General features: G+C 43.2%; 1 protein-coding gene across 7 annotated transcripts in view; it reads left to right on the forward strand.

The window, feature by feature from the left end:
• LOC131682941 (double-stranded RNA-specific editase Adar) overlaps nt 1-17,085 on the forward strand; it is a 131,379-nt gene that overhangs the window by 70,825 nt on the left and 43,469 nt on the right. For 2 of the 7 annotated variants that reach the window (XM_058964758.1, XM_058964752.1), the window contains 3 exons: nt 2,953-2,967; nt 3,398-3,588; nt 14,793-16,089. In XM_058964758.1, coding sequence (XP_058820741.1) covers nt 2,953-2,967; nt 3,398-3,588; nt 14,793-16,089 — 1,503 coding nt within the window. The remainder of the gene's footprint in view (nt 1-2,952; nt 2,968-3,397; nt 3,589-14,792; nt 16,090-17,085) is intronic. The other 5 variants (XM_058964769.1, XM_058964795.1, XM_058964786.1 and 2 more) reach the window with 5 other exon arrangements.

A 17,085-nucleotide genomic window follows, 5' to 3' on the forward strand; every position in this document is an offset into this window, starting at 1 on the left:
ATCGCCATGGAACGTGTTGTCTAGTGAATATGTAATTTTTGGTTGGTCAAACTGAAGGCATAGACCTAAGCTGCTAGGGCCGAGAGTAGGGATTTCCGGACGTGACCGACACATTATCGCGCGAACATGGACGTTTGTAGGTTACCGCTTGAGACCGCGTTTATAAGTTTATTAGTGCTAAAACATTCACTTAATCACCGAGGTGTTTGAATGTTTGCGGGACCACGGGCTTTGGTGTTCGTGGATGATCGCGAAGGTCTTAAACGTGTTAACATGCTGAATGTTAGAAGAGAGTGAGATTCCCCATACCACTAAAGTTCTCGGTCATGTCACCATGGAACGTGTTGTATAGTGAATATGAGCGTCATTTTTTCGATTGGTCCAACTGAAGGCATGTATCTATGCTACTAGGGTTTGTGTTGGAGTAAGGAACTTTCAATGTGTTATCGTGAAGGCCGCGAGCGTTTGTACGCTTGGAATGGGAGCGATTGTGATTATATATAAGAGAATATGCAATTGATTGTGTTGGTGAGTGTTTGTATGAATATAATTGTGCGGCTGAAAATAAAAGTCGCTAGGATAGAACATACTTCGCAAAACCCGTTTCAGACATATTTGAATATAAAAATCGGAAATAAACCTCAAGCATAAAAATCGAACTGAAATTCTTCAGCATAAGAATCGCTTGAAAAGTTGTCAGCCGTAAAATTCGGCAAAGATGAACCTCCAGTATAAAAATCGGTTAAAAATAAATAAATCGTTCGTAGGAGCATCCGTATATCTTGATGTTCAAGATTAAAAGTCGGCTAACAAAAACTACTTTATAAGAATCAGATATATTTTCTCCGATTTTTTTACTGAAGGTTTTTTATACACTCTTACAAAGGAAAGTCCAAGTCCAATATTTATGCTTGAAGTTTATATCCGGTTTTTATATTCTAATATATTTGAAACGGGTTTTACGAAGCATGTTCTGTCCTAGCGACTTTTATTTTCGGTCGCTCAATTTAAGGTATAGTAATAAAAGGAAACACAACATGCCAAATAAAAAAAAGATGCAAATAGAATTATTAGAAGTGTATAAATTGAGGGGAAAACAAACTAATAGTACAACAAAAGCAGATTAATGCAGTAGAAGAAAAGAACACAAGCAACATGCAATCAAACTACTTGAACTCGTCTAAATGCCAGCGAGTGATATTTATTTACCATTAAGGGGGAGGGGGATAAGGGTTTTAGCAAGAAAAAAAAATACTTTTTTTGCGATTTTTTTTGCAATTTCGGGTGAAGCGAATTAATCAAAAATTTTGGGTATTATAATGCATCATTTCAATAACATTCTGTGATTTTTTAATGCAAAAATATCGACGAGCGACATGGTGACGAGGCTTTTTGTAGAACATCTCTGAAAAAACACGATTTGCGGTAATACCCCCTTAATCGAAAAAATTTCACAAGAACTCGACGTAGGGGTTAGGTATTTTTTGCATAAAATGTGTATGCAAAATTCGAAAAGATTCGGTCCAGTAGTTTTTGAATGGCAGTTAACACCGCAAATCGTGTTTTTTCAGAGATGTTCTACAAGAAGCTTCGTCACCGAGTCGCTCGTCGATATTTTTGCATGAAAAAATCGCAGAATGTTATTGAAATGATTTATTATAATACACAAAAGTTTTGATTAATTCGCTTCACCCGAATTTGTAAAACAAATCGCAAAAAAGTATTTTTTTTCCTTGCTGAAAACCTTACCCCCCCTTAACGACAATTGCATTCTGTTAGAATTTTATCATGCTATGCTGACCAGGAATGGATGATCCACGTGCATCGGTAAATTAATGGTACCTTAATTTATCCATTCCGATCTTCCTGAATGGGGTTCCGCAGGGTAGTAACTAGGAGCCCCTAATGTTCACAATCTTCATCAACGACGTGATGGTGACATTGGGAGCAGAAATCAAGATTGTTTATGCGAAAGATGTGAACCAACACTTTCATGCTTGCTTTCCGAGTCACCACTCGGGACTAGCCAGTTGTTTAGGCTTTCACACAAGACGAGCGTTTTTTTATGAATTTAGTGTGGTTACCAAGACTGTGTCAGTTACGGATGAAATGAATTCGAAATTGTTCACTAGCTAGGTATTGTGTCTTCACTCATGTGGTTTAATCCAACATTTCTCTTTAGTGAGTATCTTTGCATGAAATGAATAATATTCGGAATTTCGTATTTTTTGCAAATATTGCAATTTAACCGTGAGGTCAGAGAAGAAGCCCGAACCTTTAGTACGCCGTTAAATTTAATGGTCATTCGCCAAGATAGCTTTTCGATCAAACGACTTGTTTACTCAAATGATATTTGCTTGAATGACCGTTCGGCTAAACGACCCATTCAGCTAAATGGATGGACACCTCTTTATCGGCATGTTTTAAGTCTAATAACGGCAATAATAAACTCATTAGATATCTTTATTTGGCCATAAATCTATCTGATCACACATACATGACTACGCAATTTATTTAATTTGCGGATGCGCAACCGCAGCAGTTTAAATGTCACAAGGGCATCCCCAGGAAGCAAATAAATCAATTCGAATGGTAACATTTTGCCACCATGCGTTATGCGATGTGAATTTCACTTCACTACAACGCAGTCCGCCAACAGTTCACTCATCTCCACAACAGAACTGTACTATTTTTGAAATGTCTCATTTTTGTTGCCATACTAACACAGAATCTCCACTCCAAAAAAACTGGCGTGCTCTCCCGATCGTTAAAACCCAGAAATAAATCAGCTGACGCAAACACGCTTCCATTATTATGGGCAGTGTGTTTTGCAACAAACCAAAAAAAACAAAAAACTGATTCTAGATCCTATCTTTTCTACTATCTTTGAAAACAAAAAAAAAACTAACACGCCTTCCGCTGCGATACGACATGATGGGATCCTAAAAATAGTCAACATAGCGGCAGGTGAGTTTTCCCGCTCCTAGAGTTATTGCTGTTCTTTTCGTTCGTTCACCATTTGATCTTTTGAACATATTTGTTTATATGCGACGGTTTATTTTGGTTGTTGTTATCGGTTGACTCATGCACATTTAGTCTGTGATAAGAAACGTCATTGGTCCACTTTTGTGTTTTTAGTAGATTATCAGACATAAACACCACACCCAGTTCCATTATCCGGAATAACCGGAATCAAGCGAGTTGCTTCTTGATAAAAACAAATAATACAGAATCAACCGTTATCTGATAGGATAGGCCAATTGTAAAACCCGTTTTGATTTCTTTTAAGAGTAGCTTATGGCTTTATAGCATTATTCTTCAACTTAGTTTACAGTTATTCGCACCAGCAACTAATGATTCACTTTTCTATCTTATCTTATTTACGCAAAACAAACAGGAAGTGCTGCGGCTCGGAAGCGTCGCAAATTGCAGCAAACCCCGCCGAAAACTGGCGAACCAAGCGCGGAGCAGCTTCCACAGACCAAGAACACGGTCGCAGTGCTGAACGAGCTGAAGCGCAACCTGGTGTACAACCTGGAGTCCCAGACAGGTCCGGTGCATGCTCCCATCTTTAGCATGTCCGTTGTGGTAAGTGGCATTTTTTTTCAATTCCCTAAATTTTTACGAACTGAATGGATAGTTATTTTTAACGATGTTCGGCGTCGACCGATAAACTATTAGACTGATTGATGGTAGATAAGTGATTGCGATAATAGTTGCCACGGACCATCCGTTTTAGGCTTTACTTAATCAGGCAAAGTTCTACCATAGGAGCAGCGCGCACGCTCTTGTTAAATATTAGCTAATGACAGTTGCATGTTCTCGAAGTGTCAACAATTTTGTTCGTTCTTTGGCTACTAAACGGCGAATACATTAACACTCAATGAGCTCGTTACTAATGAGTACGGTTTCAGATGTCGTTGATGCAGAGGTGCCATCGACTGAGCAGATGAGTTGGTACTTCGCTGCTTGATTGTCAGTTGAGTGTTTTATGGTGGATTTTTGGTTAATTAATGGAAAGGGGTAAAAAGAGGTTTTGAAGTGGCATCAAAATTAACTACGCTGGTTTGTTTTCCGGTCTTTCCTGTCTATAATACTGCACGATTAACACTGGCAGTGGATGTAAAAGTGGAGAAAACCTGATTGCTCGCATTTTCACCACTAGATGGTGTATTGTATTTCAAAAATTAGTAGAGGAACTCGGGGCTATTCGGACCTACTTAAGCAAATCGCCCTTTTAGGTGGATAGATGTGAGAAAATTTACCGGTAAAGGTCCTAATTGTTAGTTTGAAACCTCAGCGACATTTTGATGACATAAAAGGTTCGTTTTCAGCAGCGCTAGGCGACGATTTGCAAACCTCTACGTTTTTCCATCCTTTTACAATGTAGGGGTAATTCGGACCTCCCTACGGAGCAATTCAGACCGTGATTTTTCTTTATTTTTTTGCAATGGAATTATGTTTACTTATAAAGTATTTATAGGAGAGACTCCTTAAGAAGAAAAAAAAACCTGTTTTAATCCACCTAGCGGTGCAATTGTGCCTTTCTCATTTCTCTAAACTATGGCACGGAGGCTTTTTATGTTCAACATAATTGTGGAAATGTCCATTACATTCTTAGTACACTTTGCACTTATACACAATGGCATGCCAGCCACGAACTTGATGAGCTACGTGTCGACGGTGAAACACTTGAAACAAAAAAATATCATACTCCATTAGCCTAATCAGCATTAGATCAATGTTATCTGCTTGCTAACTCATTTTGTCATGCGGGGATGGGTATGTGAGGAGGGCGAAAGTCCCATGAATGAACGACTCCCCAGCTTAAATTGGTATGCTTTGTAATATAGTGGTGGTTTAAAGATGATGGGGTTGAAAGGGAGGGGTATGAGGGCTGGATGGGGTGGTGGTCTGAGGGGTGATTTAAGGCGCTTTTTAAAGGAGGGAAGTGAACAGTAGAGGGGGGGGGGGGGGTGTAACCCATCTCCGTAAACAATCAACTACGCCCCTGTTAAAATCCAGAAACCTTATGCGAGTTGAAAAATTAGGTTGACGTTTTTCAGAGTGATTGCATAACCTTTCTATATGAGAAAGGCAAAAATGTGCAAAATCCAAAAACGTGAATCTTCGTCAAATTTTTTTCGTGTTTGCATCAAATCTCGACGTTTTATGCACCTTGAATACATTTAGCATCAAAAATAAAAATTCTATTTTTAATTTTTCCTATAGTTTTTATGCGAAATTTCTGTGTGGCCGCACTCTGAAACCCGTAATTCCGGAACCAGAATTCCGATCGATCCAAAATTCAATAGCAGCCGATGGGAAGGTTGCACCTTTCATTTGAGACTAAGTTCGGGCAAATCGGTCCAGCCATCTCTGAGAAAAATGAGTGACATTATTTGACACATACGCACATACATACACACACACACATACACACACACATACACACACACACATACACACACATACACACACATACATACACACATACACACACATACAGACTTTTTCCGATCTCGACGAACTGAGTCGAATGGGATATATGACACTCGGCCCTCCGGGCCGGGATTAGCTTGACGTTTTTCAGAGTGATTGCATAACCTTTCTATATGCGAAAGGCAAAAACATAAATTCCTTTACAAAAACTTAATCTGGTATGTCACAGCTGTCGATTGGCGACCCATGTATTTTCTTTGCTGTGGCGTGCGCAGTGATGTGCGCAGCCGCAAGCCGCTGAACGGTGGTTGACGGAATAGGGGGTCCGCATAGCTCCGTTCGCTCATTTCGCATAAAAGTGGTGAGCGTCTCGAAAATATTTGTGTTTTCACCCAAACAAAAATCATTCCATAAAATAGGAGCCTCAAGCTTTCCAAAACACTTACCTTATATTTTTTCACTTTCATTTGTTGCTTTAATCACGGTTTTTCCATTAAAATGATTTTTGTTTTGAGAATGGCAAAAAAAAACGTTGTATCTCCTTTTTTCAAAGAACAAAGAATCAAATTCAGCTCTCAAAATTAATGTTTCAGAATAGCGGTTCTACGAATATGTACGATAGTCAGAAAGTCTTACTATTTTATGAGAAACTGAGGGGGTCCGAATTACCCCCACTATCTTAATAGCCCCGGGTTCCCCTATAATTTTATTCGCCACTTGACAAGCATGAAAATGTCATCGTCAAATAAGAAACTTTACACGCAACGACAAATTGGGCACTCAGAAGTGTGACATGTGGTTTGTATGGTAGAGGTTGTGATAGGAACGCCAATTTGGAACGATGATACACTCATATACGGCAAATGTAATGATTGCTTCACTTTAGGGAAAATGCTAATTTGTGCGATATTTGAAATTTCTGGTTAATAACGAAATAGGTATTCAAATCAGGGTCGAACTTTCTTTTTCATTTAAAAAAAGACCGAAAATGACGAGAGAGCGACGCTACTTTCTAAAACACCACAACTTTGCGTAAGCGATAATGAGGGCGACGACCACGACAAAGCATGCGCGAAAATTCAATTTCATTTTTTTTTCCTCCGCACACCCGCTTTCGTTTTCGGATTTAGAACGACATTAGTCTCTTCGATATTGAACATAGTGCTGGGTAAACTAAAATACACTAGTACCGATATTTACTAATCGTTGTTCGATTCTGTGGATTTACGAGCTAATGATGACATTGGAAAACTGAAGCACTATAGGTGCGCTTATTTGGAGGGTCCCCCTTTTACACCCCTAGCTACGGTCCTGTAAAATCCATAAATCCTATGTCAGTAAAAAAAATACCTTGATGATTTTCAGAGCCATCTGGCATCAAAAATTTAAAAATATATTACATTTTCCTTCATTCCCCTTTAAACATTATTTAGTTCCTACTTCTATGGCCATCATAGGTGACCAATGTGAAACTGACTTTGGGGTGTCATTAGTGATCTAGACTGGCAAATCCAAATGATTTTGCACCCATTTGAAAATGTTTTGCCTCATTTTGATATTGTGGTATCAGATTATATGGGAAATTTATGTGTAGTCGCACTCTTAAACCCATAACTCCGGAACCGGACTTCAGATCAACACAAAATTTAATAGCAGCCGATGGAAAGGTTGTACCTTTCATTTGAAAGTTTGGGCTAATCGGTTCAGCCATCTCTGAGAAAAATGACATTTTTGACGCATACACACATACATACGCACACGTACACATATACACGGGGGGGGAGGGGGGGTCAGCAAGGCCAGAAAGGACAGAAGTCTAGGGGCTTAACGACCCCCGGTCTTACTGCGAGTTGGGGAGTCATGCTAGGATATGGTGGAGTTTGGATTGGCTCTGCTAAACCTCTAAAAAAGCGATAACTTCGAAAGCAGCTCCGACGAAGCGAGTCTGTGTCGCTTTTAAGATCTTAACATTTCAATAATCTAAGATCTTAACAATAGAATCATTCTAGCCCAACCGGAGTGCCAACCGCACATCAGGATTGACGCCAGTAACATCTTGATAACGGCATACTGACCATGGCGAACGTCAACGGACAGACCACGGATCACGAATTGGACGGCGACTTTGGTTCTACTCCCTGAGTAAGGGAGCATGATACCTACTTGAAATGGCGAGTGGGCTACCAGCATGGTTGCCTCCGTTCTGACGAAACCCTGGCAGGTCTCTCGGTACGTTCAAAACTCGTCACTATTTAGTTGGTGGTACCTGCTATGTTCGGTTGGAGCATTCCCGATTTTACGCCGATCCGGCTCTGAACACTACTCTTCATTAAGGATAGTGTCAACCCTAGTATGACCTCACTGCATAGATAATCATGGGATCATGAGGCGATTATGTACAACGAGTGGAGATAGCGGCTCGGAGTTAGGCCCCAATAAAATGGAGAAAAAACAAGAAGTTCACATACACGGGGCAGGTACAGTGAATCCGTTCGCTAGAGGTGGGTTGGTGAGGTTACCACCACCAGCAGCAGCTGAACTCATTCAGCAAGAGCAGGAGGAGGAGAAGCAGCAGCGACAGCAACAACAGCCAGAGCTGAGTGGGATGAAGTACAACCCACAGAATCCAAAAGTAGTGGCTGCGAAGCACTTAGTGGAGGAGCTCCACAAGTTTGTGGATGCGAGAATCAATGTTCATAAGGACATTAAGGAGATGGTAATCAGAATCCGAAAAGCGTTACTGTCTGCCGTGAATGAATCTGACATGGCAACGCGGAGAGCTGATGTAGCTGAGCGAGCATTCGCGTCGGCTAAGGCTACTATCTTCCTAGCCCCTCCGAAGCAGGGAGTGGAGAACGCGCCAGATTTCGTGACTCCAAAGAGGAGAAGATCCTCGCCAGGAGACGGAAGACCAGGCGGGTTCAAAAGGCAAACGCTCGAGGATGCTGTTGCCGAAGAAAAGGACGACACCTAACAGGGAGAAAGCTGGAGTACTGTTGTTGTAGGTCGGAAGGAGAAATACGGGGAACAGCTGAGGAAGAAGGAAGAGTAGAAGAAGAAAGGAAAACCGCCGGCTCGTCAGAAGGCGCCAAAGGGATGCACTGATCGTCGCAGCGAACGATAAGATGTCCTACGCCGCTTTGCTCAAGAAAGTGAGAGAGGACCCAGAGCTGAAGGATTTGGACAAGAATGTTGTTAATGCGAGGCGCACTCGGAAAGGCGAGATGATCTTCGAGCTGAAGAAAGATTTTATCCGTCAAGAGCATGACCTACCGTGAGCTCGTTGCTAAATCCTAGGGCAGCGAAGCGAATGTGAGAGCCTTGCCGCAGGAAGCTGTAGTCGAGTGAAAGGGTCTAGACGGGATAACGACCGTAGAGGAACTGAGGGGTGCACTGATCGAGCAGTGCAAACTAGATGTACCGGCGACTATCCCGATTAGGAAATCGTATGGAGGTCTTCAAACGGCTGCGATTCGACCACCGGTGGTCGTTGCCAACAAGCTGGTGGAGACCGGCAAGATAACAGTTGGATGGTTGGTGTGCTCACTGAGAGTCGCTCCGGGAGTTACCAAGCGGATGGAGCGATGCTTCAGGTGCTTGGACCTCGGACATCACGAGAGGAACTGCAAGGGCCCGGACATGTCCTCACTGTGTAGAAAATGCGGAGGAAAGGGGCATGTTGCTAGAAGCTGCACGATGCAACCAAGGTGCATGATCAGCAAATCGGAGGACGGAAACGACCACACGACGGGCGGCTTCAAATTCCCTGAGTACAAATAGGCGACGCCAGCTCAATAATGATGAATCTCAATCATTGCGACATTGCACAGCAACTGTTGCGGCAGTCGACAACAGAAATGAAGTACGACGTGGCAATTATTCCAGAGCCGTATCGTGTTCCTCCTGATAACGGTAACCGGGTAGTGGATAGTGCGGGCATGATGGCAATCCAAGTGGTATACGATTTTCCTGTCCAAGAGGTGGTGGATAGCACGCACGAAGGCTTCATGATCGCCAGGATCAGCGGCGTATTCGTCTGAAGCTGTTATGCTCTCCCACGGTGGACACCGGAGCAATACAATCGGATGCTGGACAAACACTCGTTAGTCGGACGAACGCCGGTTGTTATAGGAGAAGACTTGGAAGCCCTGGCGAAGCTGGATGTAAGGTTGTGCAACGAAGGCTCCGCTAGCACATTCCGTAAAGACGATCGAGAATCCATCATCGACATAAAATTCTGCAGTCCTTCGCCAATGGATGAAATGAATTGGCGAGATATTGAGCCGTACACAGTACACACATAGCGATCCCCAGACGAACCGCTACACTATTGGTCTGAGAAATTGTATTGTATCGCGAAGAGTGAGGATTGGCGAGCGGAAGTGGAAAATCAAGGACTTCGACAAGAACCTTTTTGTGAAAGAACTTCTTACTGACAGCCTCGCCCCAATTCTGAATGCCGATGACCTCTCAACAAAGATAGTTAGAGCGTGTAACATAACAATTCCGAAGCAAATGGAGCCGAAGAGCTGCCGGTTCCCGGTGTATTGGCTAAACGAAATGCTCAGCATCCTCCGTGGTGCCAGAAAGCTCATCCAAAGAGGAAGATCTGAGGCAGTCAGAGAAGAGTGTCAGGTGACACTCCGGACGGCCAGGGCCGTTTTTAAACGCGAGGTAGTGCTGAGCAAGTCCAAGTACTACAAGGAGCTGTGCATAGAAGTAGACGCCATCCCATGGAGCAACGCTTACCGTATCGTGTTGGCCAAGATCAAGGGTCAAACGACACTAGCTGAAATGTGCGCTGACTAACTGAAGATTATCGTGCAGAGTCTTTTCCAGAAGCACGACTCAACCGCTTGGCCACCGTACGTCGATGCAGACGGTGGAAATGTTAGTGACAATCGGGCCTCGAACGACAAGCTCCTTATAGCGGCAAAAGGGCTGAAATCGAAGGAAGCTCTCGGTCCGGACGGTATCCCAAATATGGTACAGAAGACCTGAATCCAGAAATGTTGTTGACAGTCCTACAGAAATTTCTGGACGAAGGGTTACTTCCCGGATGGATGAAAGATCCATAAGCTGGTGTTACTGCCAAAACCAGGGAGGCCACCAATAGATCCATCATCGGTTCAACCTATATGTCTGCTGGCTACTCTTGGTAAACTTCTTAAAAGGTACATTTTCAGTAGGCTGGTGAACTACGCTGAAAGTGAGAACGGACTATCGCTACTGCACGATGGTAGTAACCGACGTGAAGAACGCGTTCAACAGCCGCGAGTTGGCTGGCTATTGCTGTAGCGCTGCACAGAATGCGAGTTCCGGACTACTTGTGCAAGGTTATGCAAAGTTACTTTCAGAACCGTGTAGTGGTCTACGAGACGAACATTGGGTCGATTAGGGTCGATAAGGATCACGACAGGAGTACATTTGGGTTCCCTACTCAGCCCAACGCTCTAGAATATAATGTACAATGGGTTAACACTGGAACTGTCCCGGGGAGTTGAGATTGTCGGCTTTGCAGATGGCGTTGTCCTGACGATAATCGTCGGGACTCTTGAGGAAGTGGAGTCGTTGACGGCAGAGACAATGGGCATGTCTAACGTCAAGTTGCAGCAGGCTCACCACAAGACCGAAGTAATGCTGGTCAGCCACCGTAAAAAATCTAACAAGTCGTGATCAGCGTCAGTGAATACTTAATTCTTTCGATGTGTGCACAGTTACATCTGGATGTGATGGTTGACGATCGGTTAAATTACAACAGCCATGTCGACGACTATGTATGCGAGAAGGCTACGATGACAACTAACGTATTGAATATTGCAGGAGCAAGATGTAGCACGAGATATCTTCGGACGGGTCATCGTCAATACTGAAGTATGGCGTTCCGGCCTGGGCTGCTGCGCTGAACGCAAAGCGGAGTCGTATGAAGCTGACAAGCACGTTTCGCGTAATGGCTGTTCGTGTCGCGAGTGCATACAGAACCGATGTTGTCGAAGGCGGCATTCGTCATTACCGGGATAATCCCCATATGTATCACTCTGGCTGAGGATGCGGAATGCTACCAGCGAAGGAATACACGAGAATGGTCAGCGGACTCGTTTGCTAAATGGCAGCAAGCGTGGGACATCGCGGAGAAAGGAAGATGGACTCATCGACTCATTCCAAATATGTCGGTGTGGGTTCATAGGAAGCATGGCGTGGTGAACTTCCATTTGACGCAGTTTTTATCCAGATACGGATGCTTCCGGAAGTACCTGCATCGGTTTGGGCGTGCGTCATCACTCCTTTGCCTGGAGTATGTGGACGTTAGAGAGATACCGGAGCACGTGGTCTTCGAATGACCTAGGTTCGAAGGTCGACAATTTCATCGTAGAGATGTGCCACGACGAGCGTATCTGTCAACAGAGTAGTGACAAGTATATTCTTCGATTTGCAGCGGAAGAGACGAAGTGACCAACATAGTAGCGTTGTCGACTAGAAAGCCGCCGTTGAACAACGAATCGAGTTCGGGAGAAATTCCGCCGCCGGGGAACTCTCCGCCGAAGTAGACTAGGTCCACCGCCGGGAACCAGTTTAGTAGTACGCATCGTCGTACCGGGTTCGGGTCGTCGGGGTACCAGCGAACCGGATGTCAGGATCCTCCGGAATTACCGGACCGACCTTGATATCCTACCTGGTAGCTTGTGAGTCGGCCAGATGCACTGTCAGGGAAGAGAACGAGTAGATCGCATCGAACAGCCAGCGGCGTGTCGTTGGGGCGCCAGTGAACTGGGATCGGTGAACGGACCTCGGCACCTACTGGCTGGTCCGTTGAGTAGGTGTAGGTCCATCGCCAGGGACTAGGTCTGCAATTTTGTTGTATCCCACAGATCGGCTGCAAAGTCTGTCAAGTTTCGCAACGGAGTGTAGTGCTTTTAGATCGATTCGAGTTTTCTTCGCGTTGCTCTAGCTTGTTGCTAATACAATCATGTGGGGCTTGGTGAGAATCTTGAACGAGCTGAACGAATGAAGATTTGGTAGAATGGACAAGATCCATTTAACGTGGGAAGAAGACGGTCACTCGTACAGCGACAATTTCTTCATCCACCCTATACTTTATTAACCCGCCACATAACAATTTAAATTCTGTGCTTCGATGTACCAGTGGGCTTTAAAATGACCACTAAGCTAGCGATATACAGGGTGCGCCATCTGGGTGCACCTATTTCAACATTGAACAACTCCGATTTTGACAGATAAACACAATTCTGAAATGTCACCCTGTACCTAGATACCAAATACCAAACATCTCCAGGTACTTTTAGAGTCCAACCAGACCCCCAGGATATTTAACTGTTAAAACCCGAGCGATTTTTTGACCCATCAGTAGAAGCTGTGATTACGCTGGTGTATGCTTCCCAAAAAACGATTCGCTCAGTTTTTTCCGTGTATAACTTTTTGTCCATTTACCATCGCGGGAGCCAATTTAAGCATCTGACTAAAAGCATGTTTTAAACAATTTCAGGACACAGGACAGCAGTTCAATCGTGCGATACGAATTGTGATCGGAGGTTTTGGAATGGCAATGCCAATCACTTGTCTCCAATCATGAGGGACCCAACAAACGCTTTTTTGTAGAGTCCGGGAATACTTCAACAAATCTAATTTGATTGTCCGTTTTTAGCTTTCGTTGAACTTTTCTTTCGCGTATTTTATGCGTACGCGGAGAACTTTTTCGGCGTACTCTTCTGAGTACTCTTTGTCCCGCCACCGGGTGGAAGACCGTTCGCGGGAGCACTCGGCGCGAGTACTCACCAGAGTTCGATTCGCGACGTAAAAAAATCAAGCTGTTCCCTTCCTCCAGAGTAAGTTATTGGTTTGATTCAATGTTTTGGGTATAGTGAACGTATAACTCTTCCAATCAATATTCCCTTTTTTACGTCATACGTAACGTTGATTGTCCCCGATGGCCTTGCGGTTTTTGAAATATACTTGGGATACTTGGGGTTTTTGATGTCCCAGAAAGCAATGCGAATTCCGACTCGTTTCTAAGATTTCCGAGACCGAGGATCTACTTGCTTCGGTTTTGTAGCAGCGCTTCTTAATATTTGGGAGACCCACCAAGAAACACCCTTCATGAGGATGCTTAGGAGAGGAAATGAGTTGCCCCTTTGCAGGATTTTTAGAAGATGTTGCCTTAGTGGAATCATCAGGCTCATGCTGTTTAGTGAGCAAGGGAGTGCCGAAATTAGTCTTGGTCGGTGGCTTCCTTAAGGGAAGGCTTTAATTTTTCCTTGGGCAATTTGCCCGCGGGACATGTCGAGAAATCATAAAGAGTCTCGTTGCAGTAGGAGCACGTTTCAGAATTCTCATTACAAGAAACATCCCTGATTATTTGCACATTTTCCACAGTTCATTAATATAATGGATAACTGTGTGGTCCAATCGTTTGCAGTGACTTCATGGGGTGCGGCACAAAAAAGTTGAATAAATAGACGAACCCGGTCCAAAAAGATCTAGTTCGATAGGGAATACATTTTTTCTTATTCACCGAGATTTTTGTTGAACGCAACTGCTTGCAATTCAGAATTTTTACTGGGTGAAGCAAAGGATTCTTGAGGAAGCCAAATCCGAGGCAATGAAGCTACATATCGGAGACTACGCCTTCAATCTCTACTTCACTGGTAGGTGTGTAGATAAAATATTTTTATCTTGTATCTTGTTTGCCTCTTCAAGGTCGCTAACAGATACATTAAGTATGTCTGGTCGTACTTTTCTGATATCGATGACTGTCGAGAAATGTTTAGTCAGGTCACGCGATCATAGATGATGTTAAAAGAATTATTTTTAGTCCGGAGGTAAACCATCAAGGGATCAGTTAAATTAGCTGTATATAATCTGCATTTAAAGGATGATTTATCGGCCTTAGTTTTGCCTTTCAAATAACCACCAGCTATTTTGTGGGATCCTTATTTTCCTTGTTGCTTAGACACGCGATTTCTTGACGTTCGATACTACGGGTAGACACCACTCCGAGAACAATAGCACGCATTAAATACAACAGCGAAACAATGAACACGACCTTCTTGGTCGAGATATAACACGGTTATGACGAGACCAAGAATTTTGATGGAAGCTTATTTCGAAATGTGAGCAAATTAAAGATCATTGCTTTGGGTATATTCTATGAAAATCAAAATCAGAAAAAATAAACAGTTCCTTTGGGAAGACTAAGAAATAACAAGAATCAGAAAAATGTTGAGATTTCATTTTTGAAAAATATCATTTCAGACGTGTTACCTTAAATATGATAATAACATTACTTGAAGACCCTAACGACAAAATCCTAATGTTAATTTCTCTAATTCCAGGTCGACGGCCAGAAGTTTGTCGGCCACGGTCGCAGCAAAAAGCTCGCTCGCATTGAAGCTGCCGCCGCGGCCCTGAGGAGTTTCATTCAGTTCAAAGACGGTGCAACGTTAACTCCGATCAAACCGATGCACAATGTAGATTTCACCAGTGACGATCCGATGATCGAGAATAGTGTCTTCCCTCTGTCGGACCCTCCGACCCTACCGGAACCTGCTGTAACCAGTCCTTCTTCGGCGAATTCAAGCAAAGCTAGCAGTAAGGGGTCACCATCCGAAAAGAATCACATTTCACGTCGGGCTGAAACCAAGGAACGACAGAATGGTCCCAACCACAGCAACAATAATAATACCAACAACAACAACAACAACAATGTGCACTCAACAAACAACAGTAATTCCCCTTGTCTGTCCAAACAAAGTTCACTTTTCAGCTCTCATAACAATAATACTACTACTAGCTATTACCAACAACCCGCTAGCCATAACAATAATATCAATAATAGCAGCTGCAATAGCAACACTACCGGTTATCCTTTTCCCCGTCCTGGAACCTATCACAATAGTACATCGACACACTACCAACAGATCCAACATCAACACCAATCCACTCACTATTCAAACCACTACCAAACCAAACAACACAATAGCATTCACCCACACAGTTACCACCCGCAACAACAAAACCAACCACCACACTTACACCACAATCATAGCCAAGTGGTGCAGCATCAGCAATTGTTAGCGCCTCCAAATCATCACCCCAGCAAGAAGGGCAGTGTTGCCAGTACCAGCGGCACCGGTGGCAGTGGCTCCAGTATAAATCCCTTCGCCGAAGTAGTCGAAGCGAATGTCTTCAATCCTTCCTCTACCACCACCATCACCAATAACAATAGTAATAATAATGATTTTCCTACTAATACTACCTTACTCAATCACCATTACGATCGTTGTAAGCGTACCAAATATGATATTAATACTGAATCGTTTAATGCTCTACCACCAACAACAAAACCACCACCTCCACCACCACTACTACTATCACTACCATCACACCGCCTACCACAACAAACACCAGTATTAGCGACTACTACTTCCACTACTGCTAGCCAACCACCGAGTAGCAGTAGCAGTTCCATTAGCAACAGTGCTAGCTCGGCGACGACGACGACGGCGGTGGCCGTCGGTAACGCGACCGCGCAGAACGGGCACCGGCAAGTGGTTGACATAATTCAGCAAAGTTTAGATCTATTTAAAAATTCCAATGAAAAGAATGTAGCATGGAAGAAGCGATTAGAAAGCAAGTATATTTTTATTTATTTCAAAAGATATTTTTAAGTTTGTCTTCCTCCTCCACCACCACCACCTTCTGTCACCTACGATGCAAGAAAACACACATACATAGTTACATGATGCGTTGTTATTCTCTTTTTTATTTGTGTGTGTCTCCTTCCGTCTGGCTTTTTGTGGTAGTAGTTGTATCTTCTGGTTGCATAAGTCTGTGAAATTGGTGCTGATATCTTCTTGTGCTATCTGTGTAGACTAGTGTAGCGATGTAGTGTTTGCTTGAACTCCTGTAATGTACTGTGTCCCCTTTCAATCACTGTGTCGTATTTTTTTCCTGTTCGTGATCGCTATACATACTTCCTACATTTGATTGAGTTGGTTTACTTTTCGCGATTGTGGCGAAAGAAGTATTTCTTACCTTTTTTATGATGATTTCTTGATACAGCACGTCTCCCCCTCCCTTCTCCGTGTAGAAGATGCATGTGAATTGTTGTTGATTTACGACAGAGTAATTTTCCAGCTCTGACACTAGGATTATTACATAACTCCTTCCATGTGTGTAGGTACAGCATTGTATCACCACAACGCATAATAATTCTGTTAGGCTAAAATTGATGCACTATCCGCTGGTCGTTGAATTTTCCAGATAATATGTTTCCAAAAGAACTCCAACGAGACCTCTTCCACTTGTAGAGCATAGAGAAAAGAAAATCATGGCATAAATTTGCATTTATTTTGTACACCTTGAGCCATTTGAGCCAGCGTTGGTGTTGAATTCAAATGAAGTTAACAGAAATCTTTTTATAAGTTAGAATATTTCGAATTTGTAAGACGAGATATCCGCCGGTAAAAGTTGAAGAAGTTTAGCAGATCCCTTCGTATTCCCGTATTCCCAATTACATTCTCTTACACATTGTTTTCAGTGTCAGCGTTAAATGACTGCATCTTATCGGTCTGGCGTTACCAAGGTATGGCCCTGAAATTGCGAAAAATCTGCTGCAAAATCTGT

This window comes from Topomyia yanbarensis, chromosome 1 (genome assembly GCF_030247195.1).
Source record: "Topomyia yanbarensis strain Yona2022 chromosome 1, ASM3024719v1, whole genome shotgun sequence".
Taxonomy (NCBI): domain Eukaryota; kingdom Metazoa; phylum Arthropoda; class Insecta; order Diptera; family Culicidae; genus Topomyia; species Topomyia yanbarensis.